Raw genomic sequence first — 19,300 nt, 5'->3', positions numbered from 1 at the left:
AGTTTTTATAATTTATAAATTAATCTATGATACATTATTCTATTGAATTCCAACCTCATCCTATGAAGTATTATTCTCCTTTTAATATAAAAAAGTTTGGAGATAGGACTAATGAATAGTTACATGGTGCTTATAATGTGGCAGGTGTAATTCTTTGCATTATTCACTTACTTGATTTCCACAAAACCTAATAAAGTAGATTGCATGATTCACTTTACTGGTGAGGAAACTTGAAGCACAGAATTATATAAGAACCTAGGTCAATGGAAAAGGTGAGATTAAAAAGTGGTAAAAACCAGAAACTTGATTGAAGTTTTTCTTATACTAAGTCTGACTCTAGCATCTAAACCAGTCGAGAGAGATTTAATGTGAGCCATATACAAAATTTTAAATTTCCTAGTAGCCAAAATTAAAATGTAAAATGGAGCAAGAAAAACTAATTTTAGCAATACATATTGTTTAAACCAATATATCCAGAATATTAAGTCAATATATAATAATCCAAAAGTATTAAAGAGATATTTCATGTATTTTTTTCTAGTCAAGGCTATGGTTTTTCCAGTAGTCTTGTATGGATGTGAGAGATGGACTGTGAAGAAAGCTGAGTGCTGAAGAATTGATGCTTTTGAACTGTGGTGTTGGAGAAGACTCTTGAGGGTCCCTTGGACTGCAAGGAGATCCAACCAGTCCATTCTAAAGGAAATCAGTCCTGGGTGTTCTTTGGAAGGAATGATACTAAAGCTGAAACTCCAGTACTTTGGCCACCTCATGCAAAGAGTTGACTCATTGGAAAAGTCTCTGATGCTGGGAGGGATTGGGGGCAGGAGGAGAAGGGGACAACAGAGGATGAGATGGCTGGATGGCATCACCGACTCGATGGACGTGGGTTTAGGTGAACTCTGGGAGTTGGTGATGGACAGGGAGGCCTAGTGTGCTGCAATTCATGGGGTCGCAAAGAGTCGCACACGACTGAGTGACTGAACTGAAGTCTCCAAAGTCCAATATGTATTTTAGGGCATCTTTTAGGGCAGCACTTTTAGGGCAGCATTTTTAGGGCATCTTAGTTCAGACCTGCCACATTTCCAGTGTGAAACCAGCTCTGAGTCATCAAGCCTAAAGTCTTTACATATTGTTGTTGTTGATCAGTCTCTGTGTCCGACTCTTTGTGTCTCCATGAGCTCTAGCCCACAAGGCTCCTCTGTCCAAGGGGTTTTTCCAGGCAAGAAAATTGGAGTGGGTTGCCATTTCTTTCTCCAGGGAATCTTCCTCGACCAGGGATCAAACCTGAGTTTCCTACATTGGCAGGTGGATTCTTTAACACTGAGCCACCTGGGAAGCCCCATTTTTACATATACAGTACATATATTAATAGAATAAAAAGCTTGGAGAAGTGAATTCCCATACTGAGAGTTAATCAAGTACATAAACATTATGTTGGTAACCAGACTTGAAGAGAAAAATCAGTTGCCAAGACTTGAAGCCCCATAAAGCCTCTGTGGCCCTACTGTGAGGTATGGCTTCGAGGTTCCCCTCCTGCCTGGCTTCTCTCAGCATCTAATCTTCGGACCTAAATACCAAGAACTCACTGTACTACATTCCATCTTCCACACCTTGAAGGCCATACAAGCTGGTTTCACTCTCCAGAGGGACACTTGTTATTTATTTGCTATTGCAAAGTTGCATGAAGCAGAAAGAAAAAGTCCCCAAAAGTTCAAATTGCCATGGAATATAGGAGGCTGGAAACTCTCTTTTCATAGATTCAGTCATTGTTTCAATACAGATGGGCTATGGAAAGCATATTATCACAATGTGCTTCCATTTGGGAACAAGGCTAAAATCCTATGCACTTCAGGATATGTGCTGTCTTAGAGATATTTCCCTACTTCTTCATGGATGCTATGGACTCTTGGAGGATTATTACACTCTCCCCCTGTTGACTGTTAGTAAATCCAGAATAACTTCTGTATTTTTACCTTAAATTTATTCAAACCTTTTAAATTACAAGAGCCAGAATTGATCTAAAGATGTACATTAATAAGTAGAAGTTTAACTAGGAATTTTAAAAATTCTGTCTTAATAATTGTATTACTGTATTTCACAGGACTTGAATTTTAGAGGTAAGAAGGGCCTTAAAAAGTCACAAAACAGTGGTTTTGGAACTTTTCTTCCTTAAGGTAATAGCACAGGTTTTTTTCAGATAAGATCATACTTGGAATTTGCACATAAAACAGATAATGGTGGAGCTCAGAGTAAAGTGGGATTGGGGCTGGACTCATATTCTGTTGGTCTTTTACTGTTTGATTGGGCAGCTGCCGAGTCAGCTCTGTGGGCCTAGATGTCTAATTAGCACAGTGAAAAACACTGCTTTAGTCCATACAACCCCCTCATATTTGATTTTGTGAAAAATGGTCCAGGTGTGAGTTCTAGAGTGATAGAGCAGTCAACAGAAAGAATTGTAATGAGAAAGAACCAAGATAGGTCAGAATTATTGCCTGGATATGAGAGGAGAACAAGTTTAAACTTGGCTGGTAGTAGATTGATGGGTACAGACACATACACAGACACACAGACACACATAGGGAGAGACAGAGATCAGACAAAGCATCCAGTTTTGACAGGCAGATAAGTTTAATTTTAGCAAAGGAGCATGAAGTAACAGCCAGCCATTCACATAACATCATTTATAAATGCTACTCTGTCTTGAACTGGAGTGTGGAGTCAGGGTCAGCCATCTGGAGTTGCCTGCCCAAAATGCAAGCCCCGGGGCCATCCTCTGAGGGGAGTAAAATGGAGAAAGGAATTTTCTAAGAAAGACAGACAAGAAGGCCAAAGTCTGAGACTTCAAGAATAAATGAACATTAAGGCATCAGAAGAGCAAGAAAAAAATTAAGAAGATAGAAAATGAGTAGCAGAGACGTATGAGGAAAACAGTCTAACGGTTATCAGTTCCTCCTTGAGGCTCCCTTGACAAAACCACCAGCCTCTCCCTAAAGCCACTGTAACAGCCTTGTAATTGGATCAAGTATCTTATCTTTTTTTTTTTTCGCTTTCATAGCAAATAAAAACATAAGTGAAAATTTATTTTATCCATACAATTACTCATTATAGTAAAAGATTTTTAAAAAGACAATGCATTCTCTTAAATAGAATAGCTGCCTTTCTTCTTTTCTCTTTTTTTTCCTTCCTGCCTTCTTTTATTTTTGAATTCTGTCATTTGAGTACAATGAGATGTAGGCAACCTTTATCAGGCCCAAGGATAGGAGGGGAACTTAGAGTGCTTTCATTCACATAAAAAACCACTATAGAAACTATTTTATGCCAATTTATTTAGAAAGATAAAACACATATACAGATTAGCAACTGCGAACATAATATAAAATCATGAAGTGCTCCTTCCTTATTTTGATTCTGTATTTTTATGGTAATGCTACTAATTTGAATTTTATTTTGATTCTACTTGAATTTTTTCCAGGCTACCAAATACAATAGATCATATTTCTTATTTACTATGAAATCCTTTATTTTGTCATTTAAGCCAGTGGTTCCCCCAACCTTTTTGGCACCAGGGACTGGTTTCATGGAAGACAATTTTTCCATGGACCAAGGACAGGTGGGATGGTTTCAGGATGATTATATTTTCCTTTTACACATTAACAAAATGAGACCCACCTTAACTTGTAAGTGACCTGCCCAGTGACCTCTAGTCTGTTTGCATTACAGCCAGAACTGGGATCCTTATCTCCTTGACTCCTCACTTAGTGCTCTTTTCATTATATCACATGGCCTTTCTTAGCCATAAATTTCTATCACATAGCAATGACACTGAGGAAAGAAACACTTCACTGTATGGTTTGCTGTTTATTATTTTAATAATGATCAAATTGGGCTTCCTAAGTGGCACAGTGGTAAAGAATCTGCCTACCAATACGTGAGATGAGGATTTGATCCCTGGGCTGGGAAGATCCTCTGGAGAAGGAAATGGCAACCCATTCCAGTATTCTTGCCTGGAAAATTCCATGGACAGAGAAGACTGGCAGGCTACAGTCTATGTGGTCACAAAGAGTTGGACACGACTGAGCACACACAGATAGTGATCAAATTAATATGCTTTCTTGTTAGCTATCATTACTATTGACCACTAACAATTAATAAATGTAGGGATCACTGGACAAGTAATGCTTAATTTCAATTATGAAAACAAAAAAATCATCTTGAAAATGAATATTCAAGAACATATAATTATTTTTCTTTTCACTTCATGTGCTCCCAATTATAGATTGCTTATTATAAAAGTACACAATGACTCTGGGCCTCTTCTCTAATAAGAGATTTGCTATCTTCTCTTCCTGGGTAGAAACCTTTCCTTCTACATTTAGATCTCAAGTGAAGTGAAGTGAAGTGAAGTCGCTCGGTCGTGCCTGACTCTTTGCGACCCCATGGACAGTAGCCTGCATCAAGCTTCTCCGTCCATGGGACTTTCTAGGCAAGAGTACTAGAGTGGGTTGCTGTTTCCTTCTCCAGGGAATCTTCCCAACCCAGGGATTGAACCCAGGTTTCCCGCATTGTAGACAGACGCTTTACCATCTGAGCCACCAGGGAAGTCTCAAACAATCTTTTATAAAACTAGACCTTGAGCACTTCTGGAACTATACAGTAACTATATACAGTAATTTCAACCATCCTCCTTTGTTTTTGGCCACACTGTGCACCATGCAGGATCTTTGTTCCCCAACCAGGGATTGAATCTGTGCCCCCTGCATTGGAAGCACAGAGTTCTAACCACTGGACCACAGGGAATTCTCCAATCCTCCATTTTTGAAAATATGGCTTCTTTAGAGACTCAAGATAACAGATTTATTATAAATATATTTGTGTACACATTTCTATTGAATTATCTAAAAATTAATATTTAAAAATCAACTTCTACTTCACACCTCTTAGCATGATTATCATCAAAAAGACCACAAATAACAAATGGTGGTGCTGATGTGCAGGAAAGGGAACCTTTGTACACTGTTGGTGGGAATGTAAACTGGTGTACCCACTATGGACAACAGTATGGACATTCCTCAAACAATTAAAAATAGAATTCCCATATGGTCCAGCAATTCCACTCCTGGGTATATATCTGAAGAAAATGAAGACATTAATTTGAAGATACCTGTACCCCAATGTTAATAGCTGCATCATTTATAATTGCCAAGATACAGAAGCAACTGAAATGTCCATCAACAGATGAATGGATAGAGAAGATACAGTGTATATATTTACTCATACATACACATATAGTTTTTCCAGGAGTCATGTACAGATGTGAGAGTTGGACCATAAAGAAGGCTGAACACTGAAGAATTGATACTTTGGAACTGTGATGCTGAAGAAGACTCTTGAGAATCCTTTGTACAGCAAGGAGATCAAACCAGTCAGTACTAAAGGAAATCAACCCTGAATGTTCATTGGAAGGATGGATGCTAAAGTTGAAGCTCCAACACTTTGGCTGCCTGATGTGAATCGCCGACTCATTGGAAAAGACCCTGATGCTGGGAAAGATTGAGGGCAGGAGGAGAAGGAGGCAGCAGAGGATGAGATGGTTAGATAGCATCACCAACTCAATGGACATGAATTTGAGCAAACTCCAGGAGATAGTAAAGGACAGGGAAGCCTGGTGTGTTGCAGTCTATGGAGTAGCAAAGAACTGGACACAACTTAGTCACTGAACAACACAATGGAATACTGCTCAGTCATAAAAAAATAATGTTAAAAATTCCAAAAGGCATTATTTGCAGTGGTAACAGTGTTAGAGTTAGTATTTTTCAGATATGCTGATCAACCGTTAATTGTAATGATGTTCATGAATTCATTTCTTGTTTAAAAACAGTTAAATTTTGGGAGAGGGAAATAAAAGCAAGTACTTTTCCTACCTGGGAAAGTGTCTTAGTATAGTGTCATGTCAACTTATTCATTAATCCCTTTTACAATTTTTGCCGAATCTATGTAACAACTACAGTGTTATTTAGTATTTTTCACCAAATTTGATTATTTTTTTTGTCTTTCATAAAAGCCAGATGTGTGTTAATACAGTTTCTATAGTCATAAAGTAAAAATCTAATATTAAAATATAACTTTAAAAGTTTCAGTTGGTGAATTAGCTGCGTGGTCACCCTTTGGGAAATATTGGTATAGGGAAAAGAGAATTGCTGTGGAATCAAGCCTGGTTTGGAATCCTGACACCATCACATATTTGCGTGAGCACTTACCTGATTCTGTTTCTGGATTATAAAACTGGAGCAATTAATACTGAAAGAGTTGATGTGTGCTTTAATTAAATGATTAAGTTTGTAAATTCCGCTCTCTCACCATCCGCAACCCGTCACAGGTCATCTCTGCAAGAAGTTACTTTCATTTTAGTGTCATAGTTCTTGGACAGTTCAGCTAGCTGCTTGGGGACCAAAATTGTCCCTTATGTTAATTGTATATTTATTAGAAATTAATCCAGTTTTGGTCCTTGTTGATAAACTCTTGTGCTTGGTTTTCTCATTTGGATTAAAAAAATTTGAAAAGACAAAAAAAAAAAAAGAAAATTTGCCATTTGCAAAAACATGGATAGATCTGAAGGGTATTTTGCTTAGTGAAATAAGTCAGAGAAAAACAGATATTGTATGTTATCACTTAAACATAAAATCTAAAAACTAAAACGAATGAATATAAGAAAACAGAAAAAGACAGATACAAAGCGCAAACTAATGGTTACCAGTGGAGAGAGGGAAGGGCAGAGGGACAAGATAGTGGTAGGGGATTTTAAGAGGTACAAACTACTATATATGAAATAAATAAGCTACAAGGATATACAGCTAATATAACTTTAAATGGAGTATAATATATAAAAATGCTGAATCACTGTATTATATACCTGAAACTAATATACTATTGTAAATCAACTATGTGTGTGTGTGAAAGTCACTCAGTCGTGTCTGACTCTTTGTGACTGCATGGACTATAGCCTGCCAGCTCCTTTGTCCAAGCACCTCTGTCCATGGAATTCTCCAGGCTAGAATACTGGAGTGGGTAGCCATTCCCTTCTCCAGGGGATCTTCCCAACCCAGGAATCAAACCCAGGTCTCCACATTGCAGGTGGATTCTTTACCAACTGAGCCACCAGGAAGGTTAATTCCAGGCTGGTTCAAAGGATATGAATATCTATTTGGCAACTGATAAGAACTGCCTTTTTTCTTATTGCAGTATAGTGTTATCAAAAAATGGCAAGATGTTGGATAGCACTGACATGCCCAGCATTATTTAAACATTTGTTTTTGAATAAATGATAGCAAATGTATGGGATGGAATATTATTTGGTTGTTAAAATATCCATTAAGCACTTAAATGTTAAACAAATGCTGGAAAACAAAATGGTAGGTATGCTCTATCACAGTTTTGTTAAACTTGTGAAAAGTGGCATGGAAAAGTGAGAATGGTTTTACCAAGGACAGCTGGTATGGATCATTTTGTTACTATACCATATCATTATTTCATGCTGTTTTGTAATTTTTTTAGTTAAAAAAGTAAAACATGACAAAGTGTAACAACCAGTTAATTTGGCTTAGAAGTTATAGGAAAAAATTATTTGTTACTTTGAAGTCACTTGTCATTCATTATATCAAACTGTGTAACTTTACTTCTCCAAGTAACTTCTCTCTCCAAGCATTAGTGTCTTCATCTATAAAATATGAGAGTACAGAGCTCTCAGACAATTAAAAAGTTAGCTCCCCAAGTGGTTGTTGTTTCTATTTCTGGAATGGCAACCTACTGTAGTATTCTTGCCTGGATAATCCTATGGACAGAGGAGCCTGGCAGGCTATAGCCCATGGGGTTGCAAAAAGTCAGACACAACTGAGCAACTGAGCACTCACGACCTTATTCACAGTGCTCAGCTGCCAATGATATTGTTGATATTTTTTAAAATGACTTTCATTGCTTCTTTGTACCTTTAGTGATACCTGAGCACTGAATTGATTTACTCTTTAGAAGTGGAAAGTCACAGGGCTCAAGTCAAAGTTCCAACACAACAGCAAGGTGAAAAATAGAGGAGTTACCTGATCCACTTGCCATGACTAAGGGTGAAAAGTAGAACCCTATTTGGGACTTTATTTGAGAGTTATCTTTGGAAACATAGAAAGATTTTGAGCTTCAGGTATTTTTTCTCTTTTTAAATTTTTGTCGATAAAGGCTTCTCATCCAAATGAAAATGAAATGTAGGCTTTGATATCACCTATGGTAGCCTAACCTAAGAACTAATGTGTTTACAACTGTCTTGTGATTACTTCACAGTGGATGTTTTTCAATGGATGACATTTAGAGTAAACATGAACTGCTTTCAGATAGAGTTCACACATTTGTGTGTAAAAACTCCCAACCTGCAATATTATTAAAAAGCAGTAACATTAGTTTCAATATCATACATTTATTAGCATATAGGCTTGTTTATTCAGTGCTACCATTTAATTTCTTCTTCAGGATTACTTAGGAAATAAATTCAATGCACAAATAATAAGTACTTACTGAAACTTCTAATAGCATAGACAAGATATGTTAGTATTTACAATGATAAAAGACACAATCTTGATTTCAAGAAATTTAAGATAAAGGTGACAAGGGCAGGGATGGATGTGAATGGGAGGGGTTGGTGGGGCTGGTGGTAGGTACAAAAGGGACAATAAGTATCTAAATAATCATAAAACAAGACTACAAGAAGTGCAGTAGTACAGGTATGAGCACTGAACTATGGACTCTGGAAGACAGATATTAACTCCTTTTGGGAAAGACTTCATGGAGAAGAGGACACTTATAAAGCAAATGAAATGTAAGCATGGAGGCATGGCAAGGCATTTGACTATGGTAATTCCAGCAGTATGAATAAAGAAATTGAGAAGGAAACAGAGGAGATCACCTTGTGTTTCAAAATAGTGGATTCTTTCTAAACTAAATTAGACATGTCATTAAACATGTACACACATGCAAGATTTTATAATGTTTCCAGTCATTCAGGTCAACTAACTACACTACATATTAAAACTTATTAAAATTATGTTCTGTAATTATAATTTAGATGTTCAAGAAAATGTTAAGACCTTGCAATGACTCCCAGAGCCGTCCTGGGCAAAATCTGAAAGGCTGGTAGCACTGTACTGAGGACAGTAAGGGCACACGCAAGTGAGAGGATGCCATGGTCCACTGTGTATTCTTGGCTGGGGCATCCCTTTAATATATTAGCTCAGTATCATGAATACATTGATTAAGTGAGCAGCAATTAATATTTGACAGGCATTGTACTTGAAAATAGGAATACAACAGTAAATTAATGATATAGTCCCTGTCCTGATGGGGTTGAGTTTGGTTGAGATAAGTAGAGATTCAAATACAGAGTGCCTGATGGATATGTAAAGAATGCTGTGTGAGCATACAGTGGGCTGCATAGTTTGGAGAGGATGGATCAGGGAAGACATCCTAAAGAAGTGCTGCTTAAGTCTAAGACATTAGGAATAAAGCAGATGAACCGGGAAAACTAGGCCAGGCAGAGTAAGGAATATGCAGACAAAGAGAATAGTGGTAAAGGTGGGTAGAAAGAGAGAGAGGAGAGGAACATACATGGTGCTTTCTGGGAAGGGAAAAGCTTTAATGTGGCTGAAAGCTAGAATGTAAAATAGACTGAGGGTCATGGTCCTAGAGGAGACTGGGAAAATAGGGGAGAAAATAGGGTACATTAATAGTGCTGAGGTTTAAGTAAGTGTTAAGTGCTGGTCGCTCAGTCGTGCCCGACTCTTTGTGACCCCATGGACTGCAGCCCATCAGGCTCCTGTGTCCATGAGATTTTCCAAGCAAGGATACTGGAGTGGGTTGCCATTTCCTTCTCCAGGGGATCTTCCCAACCCAGGGATTGAACCCGGGACTCCTGCACTGCAGGCAGATTCTTTACTGACTGAGCTACAAGGGAAGCCAAGATTCATTAAGGATTTCATAAAACTAAGAAATCTGCTAATGAGCTTTGAGTTGGTATGTAACAGGATCAGATCTGTGTTTTAAGAAGTTTACCATGGTTGTTGTGTTTAGAAAAGATTGCAGAGGGTTAAAATGGGAGGTCAGAAGACAAGAGGTTGCTGTGGATCTCATCCATATCATGATGGTGGTCTGAACTTGGGTAGGAGCCTTGAGGATGGAGAGAAGTGGGTGATTCTAGGCAGAGTTTGGAGGTGGGCTCCGTAAGACTTAAGAGATGGACTGGATGTGGGGTGTGAGGGAGAGGAAGGGGCCACACACCCTCTTGGATGTGTCTTGGCCACTGGGAAGATGTGTCTAATAGCTGAGTCTCCCCAGCAGTGCCATAGGGACTGAGAACATGAAATTTCAAGGTTGCTTGTTCCTGGATCCTGCCTAGTTGACTTCAGTTAGTGTGTGTGCTGTTTGCTGTGAGTGGGAGTGGCAGGGCTACCGTTTGTTTTTATTCTTCCTTCTTGAGACAATCCCTAATCATACTCGTTCAGTTCAGAAAATGAACTGCCCCCGCTTCACTAAATTGAAATCCAAAAATGTACCAAATGACTAGACTAGTTTTCACTGAGGAATTTGAAGAGGAACTCCTCCTCATGCTGCCATATGAAAATGGGTAATTACAGTATTTTTAACTCATTAGACCTTGTTGTTTTTGAAATTAGGAAAACTCTTTATATGGAGCAACACATTTCTATCATTAGGACGCCTTTTAGAGATTACTGATGGCTAATTTTATAGATGAAAAAATTGTGATTAAGTTATTGGCTCAAGGTCAATTGCCTGGTAGTTGATTAATTTCTTTCTACATTGTACTGATGATGTCTTAAAAAAATGTTGACTAAACAAGTGAAAGTGGGCACATGTCATCATAGGACCCATAAAATTGTTTTATGTAGGTTATCACAATGCCCTGGTAATTTCTGTGGCAAAATGAAAGAGCTGTTCTGACAAATCATCTGAAATGGAATGTTACAGTTTCTGGTCTTGGCCATCATGTTTGCTTCTAAATTATTTTGTTAAGTGATCTACATACATTTATCCAGAGCATAATTATCTTGATTAACATTGAGAAATATGGTATTTATAATTCCCATGTTTAACAAAGTACTTCATGATTAGCCCTTTAAAAATAAATTCTCTTGTATATAAAATTTCATAATTTTATTTCACATTATCAGGTGCCAATATTTCCAAAATTTTACTCACCCATATACAGTAGATTCAGTGCAAATATTTGTGAAAGGGGTATTGTGGCTTTCATACTACAAATCACATTTTAGCATTTTATAGCAGTCATATTTTTCTGGTCTGCCTTTTGTTTTTAGATGTTAAATGTATACTAGTTAATCACAGAAGCAATTCAGAAAAATGATGTTACTAAAAATTAGGAAAAATAAAATCTTAAATGTGCTATTCTGTACACATATTTATTGATTTGGGCGTATTCTCACCTAGGAATAAAAATTCTCTTTGGGGTTCATAAGTTAAAATAAGAGCTTCCTCCACACTCCCCATGTAGGAAACAAACATTAAACACATTTTATGGTGCTTATATATTTATGACTTCCAATGAGATATGTTAAGAATATTTTTCTTGATGGAATATGGACTAGATTTTCTATTTTCCTGAAAGACAGAGGCAAATTTCTTGCATCTCCTTAAATGATCTGGGCAGTTGCTAAGCTTTCATTATATCACTTAGAAAAGACCCATGGTTGAGCATGTTAGGAATTACTAAAGTGGATTCAATTTTCTTTTTTTCCTTTTTCTTTTTCTCAAGAGACTCAGGTACAGATAAGATGGCCCGAGGAAACTTTAGAGAAGCCAAATTTTCTTTTCTTTATAGATATCTTTGAGTTTTAGCAATTTGTAAGCTTATAATGATGAGAGAAACTATAATAAAGAAAACGGACTCAAAGAAAATGTCAAAATTAAAATATAAATGAACTGTTTAATAAGGGTTGTTTCTATAACTTCCTAAAGATACCCTCTTTATATATAAGCACAAAATTGAGGCTAGTAGTTTCCCACCCTCACCTTGTGTCTAGAAACTGTCCCCAAATATCAATTATAACAACATCCAGCATGCCAGGTCTTTAATAGTCCTTATTTCATGTATTCCTCACCTATCTATGAGGGAAGTAATATTTTTCCTCATTTAACCAGATAGGGAGGCAGAAATTTAAAAGAAATTGACTTGTCCAAGATCACATTTTAAGTGATGGAATCTGGCTATCTATTGAGATCGACTGGATTCCAGAGCTTGGGCTCTTAATCCCTATTGTGATACCACCAAAGAGGCTGATATGTGTTTCTGGGGAGAGATTGGTTTGGAGATTTGCTCCTATTCAGAGAATTCTCCCTTCATTATGTGCCACAGGCTAATATAGCTACACTTTTCTTACACTCAAAGTTGGACATGGCATTTGACAAACTTCTGCAGAGCTTAGAAAGACTAAGAGGGTGAAGGTGCATGTGACATGTAGCTACCGAGATTTCCTAGGCCTAGTTGGTTCCTTCACAGTTGGTATATTTGGTACAGTTTTTTTAAAAAGTTGCCATTTGCACTGGCAATGCTGAGACAAAGCATGGATACAGATCATTTTGTAAACTTCATCTGTACTCCTGCATTCTTGACTGAGCTTATCGGGTAAAAGTAATAATATACTATTTGATGGGTGAAAAGGGGAGGGTAAATGTGAGCGATCACAGGACCAAGGTCTCTGAGTAAAAATTCCTTGAATCGATGGTTTACCTGGTGCTTTTATCCCTCACTCTTTAAATATGCACCGAGGAGACTTGGACTTCCAGGAAGATGCACTAGGCCTCTTTTTTCCTATTTCTACTGCTGCTGCTGCTGCTAAGTCGCTTCATTCGTGTCCGACTCTATGCGACCTCATAGACGGCAGCCCACCAGGCTCCCCCGTCCCTGGGATTCTCCAGGCAAGAACACTGGAGTGGGTTGCCATTTCCTTCTCCAATGCATGAAAGTGAAAAGTGAAAGGGAAGTCACTCAGTCGTGTCCAACTCTTAGTGACCCCATGGACTGCAGCCTACCAGGCTCCTCCATCCATAGGAGTTTCCAGGCAAGAGTACTGGAGTGGGGTGCCATTGCCTTCTCCATTTCTACTGCTAAATATAGCTAAAAATCTCAGATATTATTTATAAAATGTATATACAATTTGGAAGAAGGCAGACTAACTAGCGACCTCAGGAACAGAAAATATGGTATGAATTCTCTAGATTTTCTTTTTGTCTCATAGATCTCTGAGTAGGACTGGAAAAGCTGGTGACCCAGAAATGTCACGTGCTTAGACATGGCCATGGGCCACTGGAGACTATGCAGGGAGCCTGAACTTCTTCTCCCTCCTAGTAAGCACAAGGTACCCTATCTGCAGGGTCAGTGGATGGCAAGCAAGGAACAGTAAAGAGGTTCCCCTAGGACTTTTACCTCTGTCTGGCAGTTATAAGGCAGAATCCCAGAAGGAAAGAAGTAGATATGGTTGACAGAGCATTTGAAAAAATAATGGCTAAAAATCACCTAAATTTGGGTAAAAGACACAAATCTGTAGGTTCAAGTTGAGTGAATCTCAAACAGGATAAACCCAAAGATATTTATGCCAAGACATATACATCACCTTTTAAAAACTACGAAAGGAGAAAAAAACAATTTGAAAGCACCAGAGAGAAATGATACAGGAGAGGCACTGATTTTTGGCATTGGATGAATGGGTCGGCAACCAGCATTTCTTGCTGATTTTAGCTATTAGTCTTTTTAACTTGACTCAAACAAGCTAATATGTACAGAGCATTTACTAGATGTCTACAAATTATGCTGGGCACCCAGGGGACATCTGCTAATCCCATTCTTCCTGTAATTGCTCCACAGCAGGTATTACCCTCAGAGCAAGTGAAAGAATCTCAGAATTATAAGGAAACTAGAAAAAAAAAAAAAAAGGAAACAGCAAATTTTGTAATTTGGGATTTCTAGATGAGCTTCAGCTCTGTGAACTCCCTGAAATTAATCAAAAGATGCCAGCATGTATATGCATTTTTCTAGGGAAACGACCATGGCTTTCATCAGATTCTTAAGACAGCTGGTGGCTCACAAAACCTTTAGAGACCATAAGAGTTTCTGCTCTTTTCAAGAAAAATCATATACTCCAACCTAGATAGAAAGAACTAGAGAAGGTATTTCTCATCATATACATCAGAATTACTGAAAGTCGCCTCACAATTCTCTATTATTAAGGAGAAAATAGAAAAATGGCAGTTTCTAATTCCTTTTAGGCACTTGTAGAAACACAGGCTCATTAAAGAATGTTTGCCTATAACCTTATTTTGAACATTAAAAAAATACTATCTGTTGGTGACTAAATAACCAATGCACTGTGATTTAAAATGTATTTTAAGACTTTCCAGGTGGCTCAGTGGTAAAGAATACACTTGCCAAAGCAGGAGACATGGATTCGATTCCTGGGTTGGGAAGATCCTCCTGGAAGAGAAAATGACAACCTACTCCAGTATTCTTGTCTGGAGAATCCCATGGACAGAGGAGCCTGGAGGGCAACAGTGCATGGGGTCAGAGTAGGGCATGACTGATGGTCTCTGTCCAATGCTAAGTCATGTCTGATTCTTTGCCACCCCAGGGACTATAGCCCCTGAGGCTCCTCTGTTCATGGGATTTCCCAGGCAAGAATACTAGGGTGGGTTGTCATTTCTTTCTCCAGGGGATCTTTCTGACCCAGGGATCAAACCTGAGTCTCCTGCACTAGCAGATGGATTCTTTACCGCTGAGCCACCAGGGAAACCCAGCCTGGCGGGCTATAGTCCATGGGGTCCCAGACTCAGATATGACTGAGCATGCACACAAGCAAGCATTAGGTTTCCTCTACCTTTAAAGCTGTTTTATGAACTGTCTTATGCCACTTGAGCCTCTAGTAAAGATAAAAACAGGCTTTCCTGTACTTTAGGTAGGATTTCTTCCAATGACAATGGAAAAGTTCAGACATACAAGGATACAGCAACAGCCTCTTTACCTCAGTACCAGTAGGCTGGTATAGGTATACCAGTAGGCTGGTATGTAAGAGCTAGGACAAACTGTCCCACAAGCTGCATTTCTTTTTCCATCTTAAAAAAAAAAAAGACATGCAAAAAAGTTCTGTTGTAAATCAACTGAACTCCAATAAAAATTAAAAAAAATTTCTATTACTCAATGTATAACAGCCAATTTATCAGATAAAAGACTGTTTTCTTTGGTGGGAAAAACAAAACAGCTATGACAAAAACAGATCCATGTGGTTTCTGTCTTCAGTGTGTGGCTGTCCCTCATTCTTTGTATCCCCCACCAAATCCTTCATGCAAGCCAGGTCAGCTCATACCTGGAGAAATGCATACAAAGGATTTTAGATTGTTATTGCCTGTTTTCTGATCAAAATTAAGGCTCCCAATGTTACCTGGAGAGCTAGAGATTGGATAATGCATTAGTTTAGGAAAAAAATGTGACCACCTTTCATTAAGACCCCAGAGCAGTTTGATTTACTCATACAATTCTATGTTGGCTGTATCTACAGTCAAAGGAATCACTGTGGTCCCTTGTTAAACAAAGAATTCCATACCGCAACCTACAATGCAACCAGGAGAGGAACCTGGGAATCTAACGGTTTTTATCAACTTGTTTGATCCTTGCATTCAAACAAGTTAAAGCAATCTTCTTAAACTTGAATGTGTATAAAGTTATGCTGGGTTCTTGAAACAAAAGCAGATTCTGATTCAATTGGTTGGGGGTGGGGTGGAGGGGGCCTAAGACTGCAGTTTTAACAAGTCCTAAGGTGATACTGCTGCTGCCGAGGACACTTTAAGTAGCAAGGAAGAGTGTGCCTCATGTGGCTTGTGTGTAAATCAGTACATGCCATAATAACATTTGCCTTCTGCATCTGTGGATTCTCTACCAGGGGCCTCTTCCCTACCTTGATGCTGCCCATTTCTCATTTTTCACTGATTATATCTCTAAAAGCTGGAGTCATCAGTTAAGATAAGGCATCTACTCGTCTCCACTTAGTTCATAAAAACTTCACAGAGATAAAAACAGTCTGAAATAAACAGAAATGGACACCACAAATTAACTTACATAATAGGTTTATACTTAACATAGTATTTCTCACCATGGAGATGTTACTTAATTAATATAAACATTTTTTGTTTTTGTTAAACAATAAATCTCTTCTCCATTTCAATGTCAATATAAAGTATTTTTTTTACATTAAATCTTCTCTCCATTTCAATGTTAGATACATTGAATACATTTTCTGAACTTTTTCCCACACAGAGATAAGTTTTAATTTCTGACCAACTGTATTTAATGTCTAGGTACAGTACTAACTTGGAGATAACAAAACAAAAATCCAATAAAAATATGGAGAAAAATTCCTCAATGATGCAGGAGGCAGTGATTATAACTGAACAGTGGCAATTTCCTAGGATTCTGGGCAAGAGTTTCTTTCTTCCTACTGAGAATTCTGAAACTATGAAATATTACTTATGCAAATTTCAGCAAATGCAAATTACAGATGGCATTTTCCAGTGCATTATCTGTTGTGACAAAAACATGTTGTTTTACCTTTAACACAGTATATCAATTTGTTCCTTTTTATAGGAAAATACCCAATAAATTGAAACTTCTCTATTAACTGTTTCTTGGGAACTTTCAGACACCAAAGCTCAGTTCTGAAACTCAATAGCACAAAGGTTTTCAGAGGAAGGTTTGATTCAGGAGGCCCTTCAAAGTCATATCTGTCCATTTCTTTTTCGTGCATACACCCCCAAACAAGCACAAATGCCTGTAATACTGAGAATCACACCTAACAAGAGAGCAATTGCATCTCCGGCTTCTACTGCTTCAACAACAGGCAGCACCAAAAGCAATGAAAAGAGGACTAGGAACAACTGTGTTGAAACTGAGATCATGATGTGGCTGGTTCTTGAAGGATGATCTCTATAAATTAAAACATGGAAAAAAAAGGAATCATTAAAAATTCCAACCTTTTCACATGACAATATGAATACATGATAAGTAACAGTTCATGCAACCTTTTCAATTAGGGCCTATAAATTATATTCAGACTCATCTCATTTTATGGTGAAAGAACCTTTGGGAAGTAAATGGTAATTAAAGATAGTCATTTGAGGCTCATCTCCCTTTCTCATGATAATTTCCTGACTCCAGCGATTTTTCCACACTGTATAAGGCCAACACTATGGGTATCAACAAAACAGAAATTGAACAGTAGAACATAAGAAAGATAGATGATGATGCACAAGACAGTAACTTGGAAATTGTCCTAGAGAGTGAAAATTATATTTTCTTAGGACCTCTCCCATCCAGGAAATGCAGACAAATCTAGCAAAGTCAAACAACATATAGCTGTGAAGTCGTGGGGAAATAGTTAAGACTTACCAAAGAAAGCGGTACTGAATTCTATCTGACTCCCTTCCAGCAGCTCCGGATGCAGAGGCTAAGAGATTCCACGTGACAGCGCCTACTATCAGAGGGGCGTAGCAGGATTTAAAAATTACACATTATTAATTATTATTATTTTAAAGAGGCATCTAGAGTCAGCGCAGAGCGGGGAGGTTGTATGGAAGGGAGAAGAATGGGTAAAAACTAAAGACAAACAGTTTGTTCAAACGGGAACTAGATTTAAAAGTTCGTTTGTTCGCCTATAAAGAAAAAGCTAAAAAAAAAAAAAAAAGAAAAAGTCAACCGAAAACCAAGTTCGTCCCAGGACTTGAAAGTAAGACTTTAAAAAGAATCCCTGCTTTGGCCCGGCAAGGTGCAAATTTGCCCCGTTTGACAAATACACTGGGCAAGCTAAGGAGCCTTCGGAGACAAGCTCGTACATTACCTTCAAGGAAGCAGCCATTACAGAAATGGTGAGCAGGGCGATGTCTCCAAACTACATTTCCCACAATCCCCGGTGCCCACAACTCCCAGGGTTCTCCGGCGCGCTTCCATGTAACTGGCTGTGGGATGACGGTCCGGCTGTACCGGTGACGCGAAGAGGCGAGCTCCAGGGTTTCCTCACGTGGCCAAGCCTGTTACTGGTAAAGTGGTGTTGTGTATTTGTACGGAAGCTCACTGAAAAAAAAGGTCAAAAAATGACAGCAAGTGTTTTTCTTTTATTTTTTAATGCTGTTAAAGGTTTCAAGACACACAAGAATTTTTGTCCTTTGACTGAAATGCATGCACCTCAGTCTGAAGAGATCATTGGAACAAAGCGGAAAATCTCTCAGATACATTTAAACTAGCAGCTTCTAACATTTTTGAAGGAGGGAATCCTTTGACACCATCTTTTAAATGTCTTATGACATTTGTTAATTCTTTTTAAGCAGTGGGGGAAAATATGATTAATAAGACGTTTTGGAAAGTGTTTAATACGTTTGTAGGGAAAAACAGGAAGTTTAAGGAAAAACAAGTTAACATTCTTTAGATCTCGGATTCAGGTTCTAGAGTTCTGAGTTTCCTCATTCCGGAGTGCAGTGTATGGTACACTTTAGAGACTTCTTACTCATGTGTTTGTGATACCCACCCTAAATATCCCCAAATATGGAAAGTTGTAAATTATTACTTTTAAGTCATAAGGATAAATTATTTGCATAAGAACCCTTCCTGAACGGCTTTCTTGCAATCTAATCTATGAAATCCTTACTGAACCTTTCTAGTCATCCAGTCTTCTGAACTCTCATTTACTGACTGCTGCTAAGTCACTTCAGTCGTGTCTGACTCTCTGTTACCCCATAGACGGCAGCCCACCAGGCTCCCCCGTCCCTGGGATTCTCCAGGCAAGAACACTGGAGTGGGTTGCATTTCCTTCTCCAATGCATGAAAGTGAAAAGTGAAAGTGAAGTCACTCAGTCGTGTCCGACTCCTAGCGACCCTATGGACTGCAGCCTACCAGGCGCCTCTGTCCATGGGATTTGCCAGGCAAGAGTACTGGAGTGGGTTGCCATTGCCTTCTCCCCTCATTTACTGACTAGAAAATTTATTTGGCACCCAGGAAATTATCAGTTATTAATGATGTGGCTTAGTCCCTCTGATTCAGTCTCTCAGACACAGAAGGTATATTTCAGTTCGGTGCCTGTAATTGGCATGCATTTTTTTTTTTTTTTTTACTATTGGTCATCTTTTTTCTTACACTTTACTAATCTGTGGACTGACAGCAATGCTTTATATTGCTAGCTTCTAACACACACACAG

General features: G+C 38.3%; 1 protein-coding gene and 1 long non-coding RNA gene across 6 annotated transcripts in view; one reads left to right on the top strand and one right to left on the bottom strand.

Moving 5' to 3' along the window:
• Nucleotides 1-2,758: 2,758 nt before the first annotated feature.
• On the bottom strand, nucleotides 2,759-18,063 carry SMIM30 (small integral membrane protein 30). 5 transcript variants are annotated; one of them, XR_002180528.2, is made up of 4 exons: nucleotides 17,949-18,063; nucleotides 17,501-17,585; nucleotides 16,014-17,038; nucleotides 2,759-2,773 (listed from the first exon to the last, which is right to left on the bottom strand). XR_002180528.2 is itself a non-coding variant. In XM_070787818.1 (3 exons), the coding sequence occupies exon 3, from the start codon at nucleotides 17,008-17,010 to the stop codon at nucleotides 16,831-16,833; it is 180 nt and encodes a 59-aa protein (XP_070643919.1). In that variant the 5' UTR covers nucleotides 17,011-17,038; nucleotides 17,501-17,585; nucleotides 17,949-18,063; the 3' UTR covers nucleotides 16,166-16,830. The 5 variants fall into 5 exon arrangements, 2 of the variants coding, with proteins under 2 accessions (XP_070643919.1, XP_070643920.1); XR_002180530.2 differs by lacking the exon at nucleotides 2,759-2,773 and adding an exon at nucleotides 8,443-15,425; XR_011566245.1 differs by lacking the exon at nucleotides 2,759-2,773 and adding an exon at nucleotides 8,443-14,539.
• LOC139182715 (uncharacterized) overlaps nucleotides 18,044-19,300 on the top strand; it is a 114,485-nt gene continuing 113,228 nt past the window's right edge. Inside the window, exon 1 of the long non-coding RNA XR_011566246.1 lies at nucleotides 18,044-18,147. This is a non-coding gene — a long non-coding RNA (uncharacterized lncRNA). The remainder of the gene's footprint in view (nucleotides 18,148-19,300) is intronic.

The sequence above is a fragment of the Bos indicus genome, chromosome 4 (assembly GCF_029378745.1).
Source record: "Bos indicus isolate NIAB-ARS_2022 breed Sahiwal x Tharparkar chromosome 4, NIAB-ARS_B.indTharparkar_mat_pri_1.0, whole genome shotgun sequence".
In the NCBI taxonomy this organism is placed as follows: Eukaryota; Metazoa; Chordata; class Mammalia; order Artiodactyla; family Bovidae; genus Bos; species Bos indicus.
The sequence above is the reverse complement of the archived record's forward strand: the minus strand, read 5'-3'. Positions and strand labels throughout refer to the sequence as shown.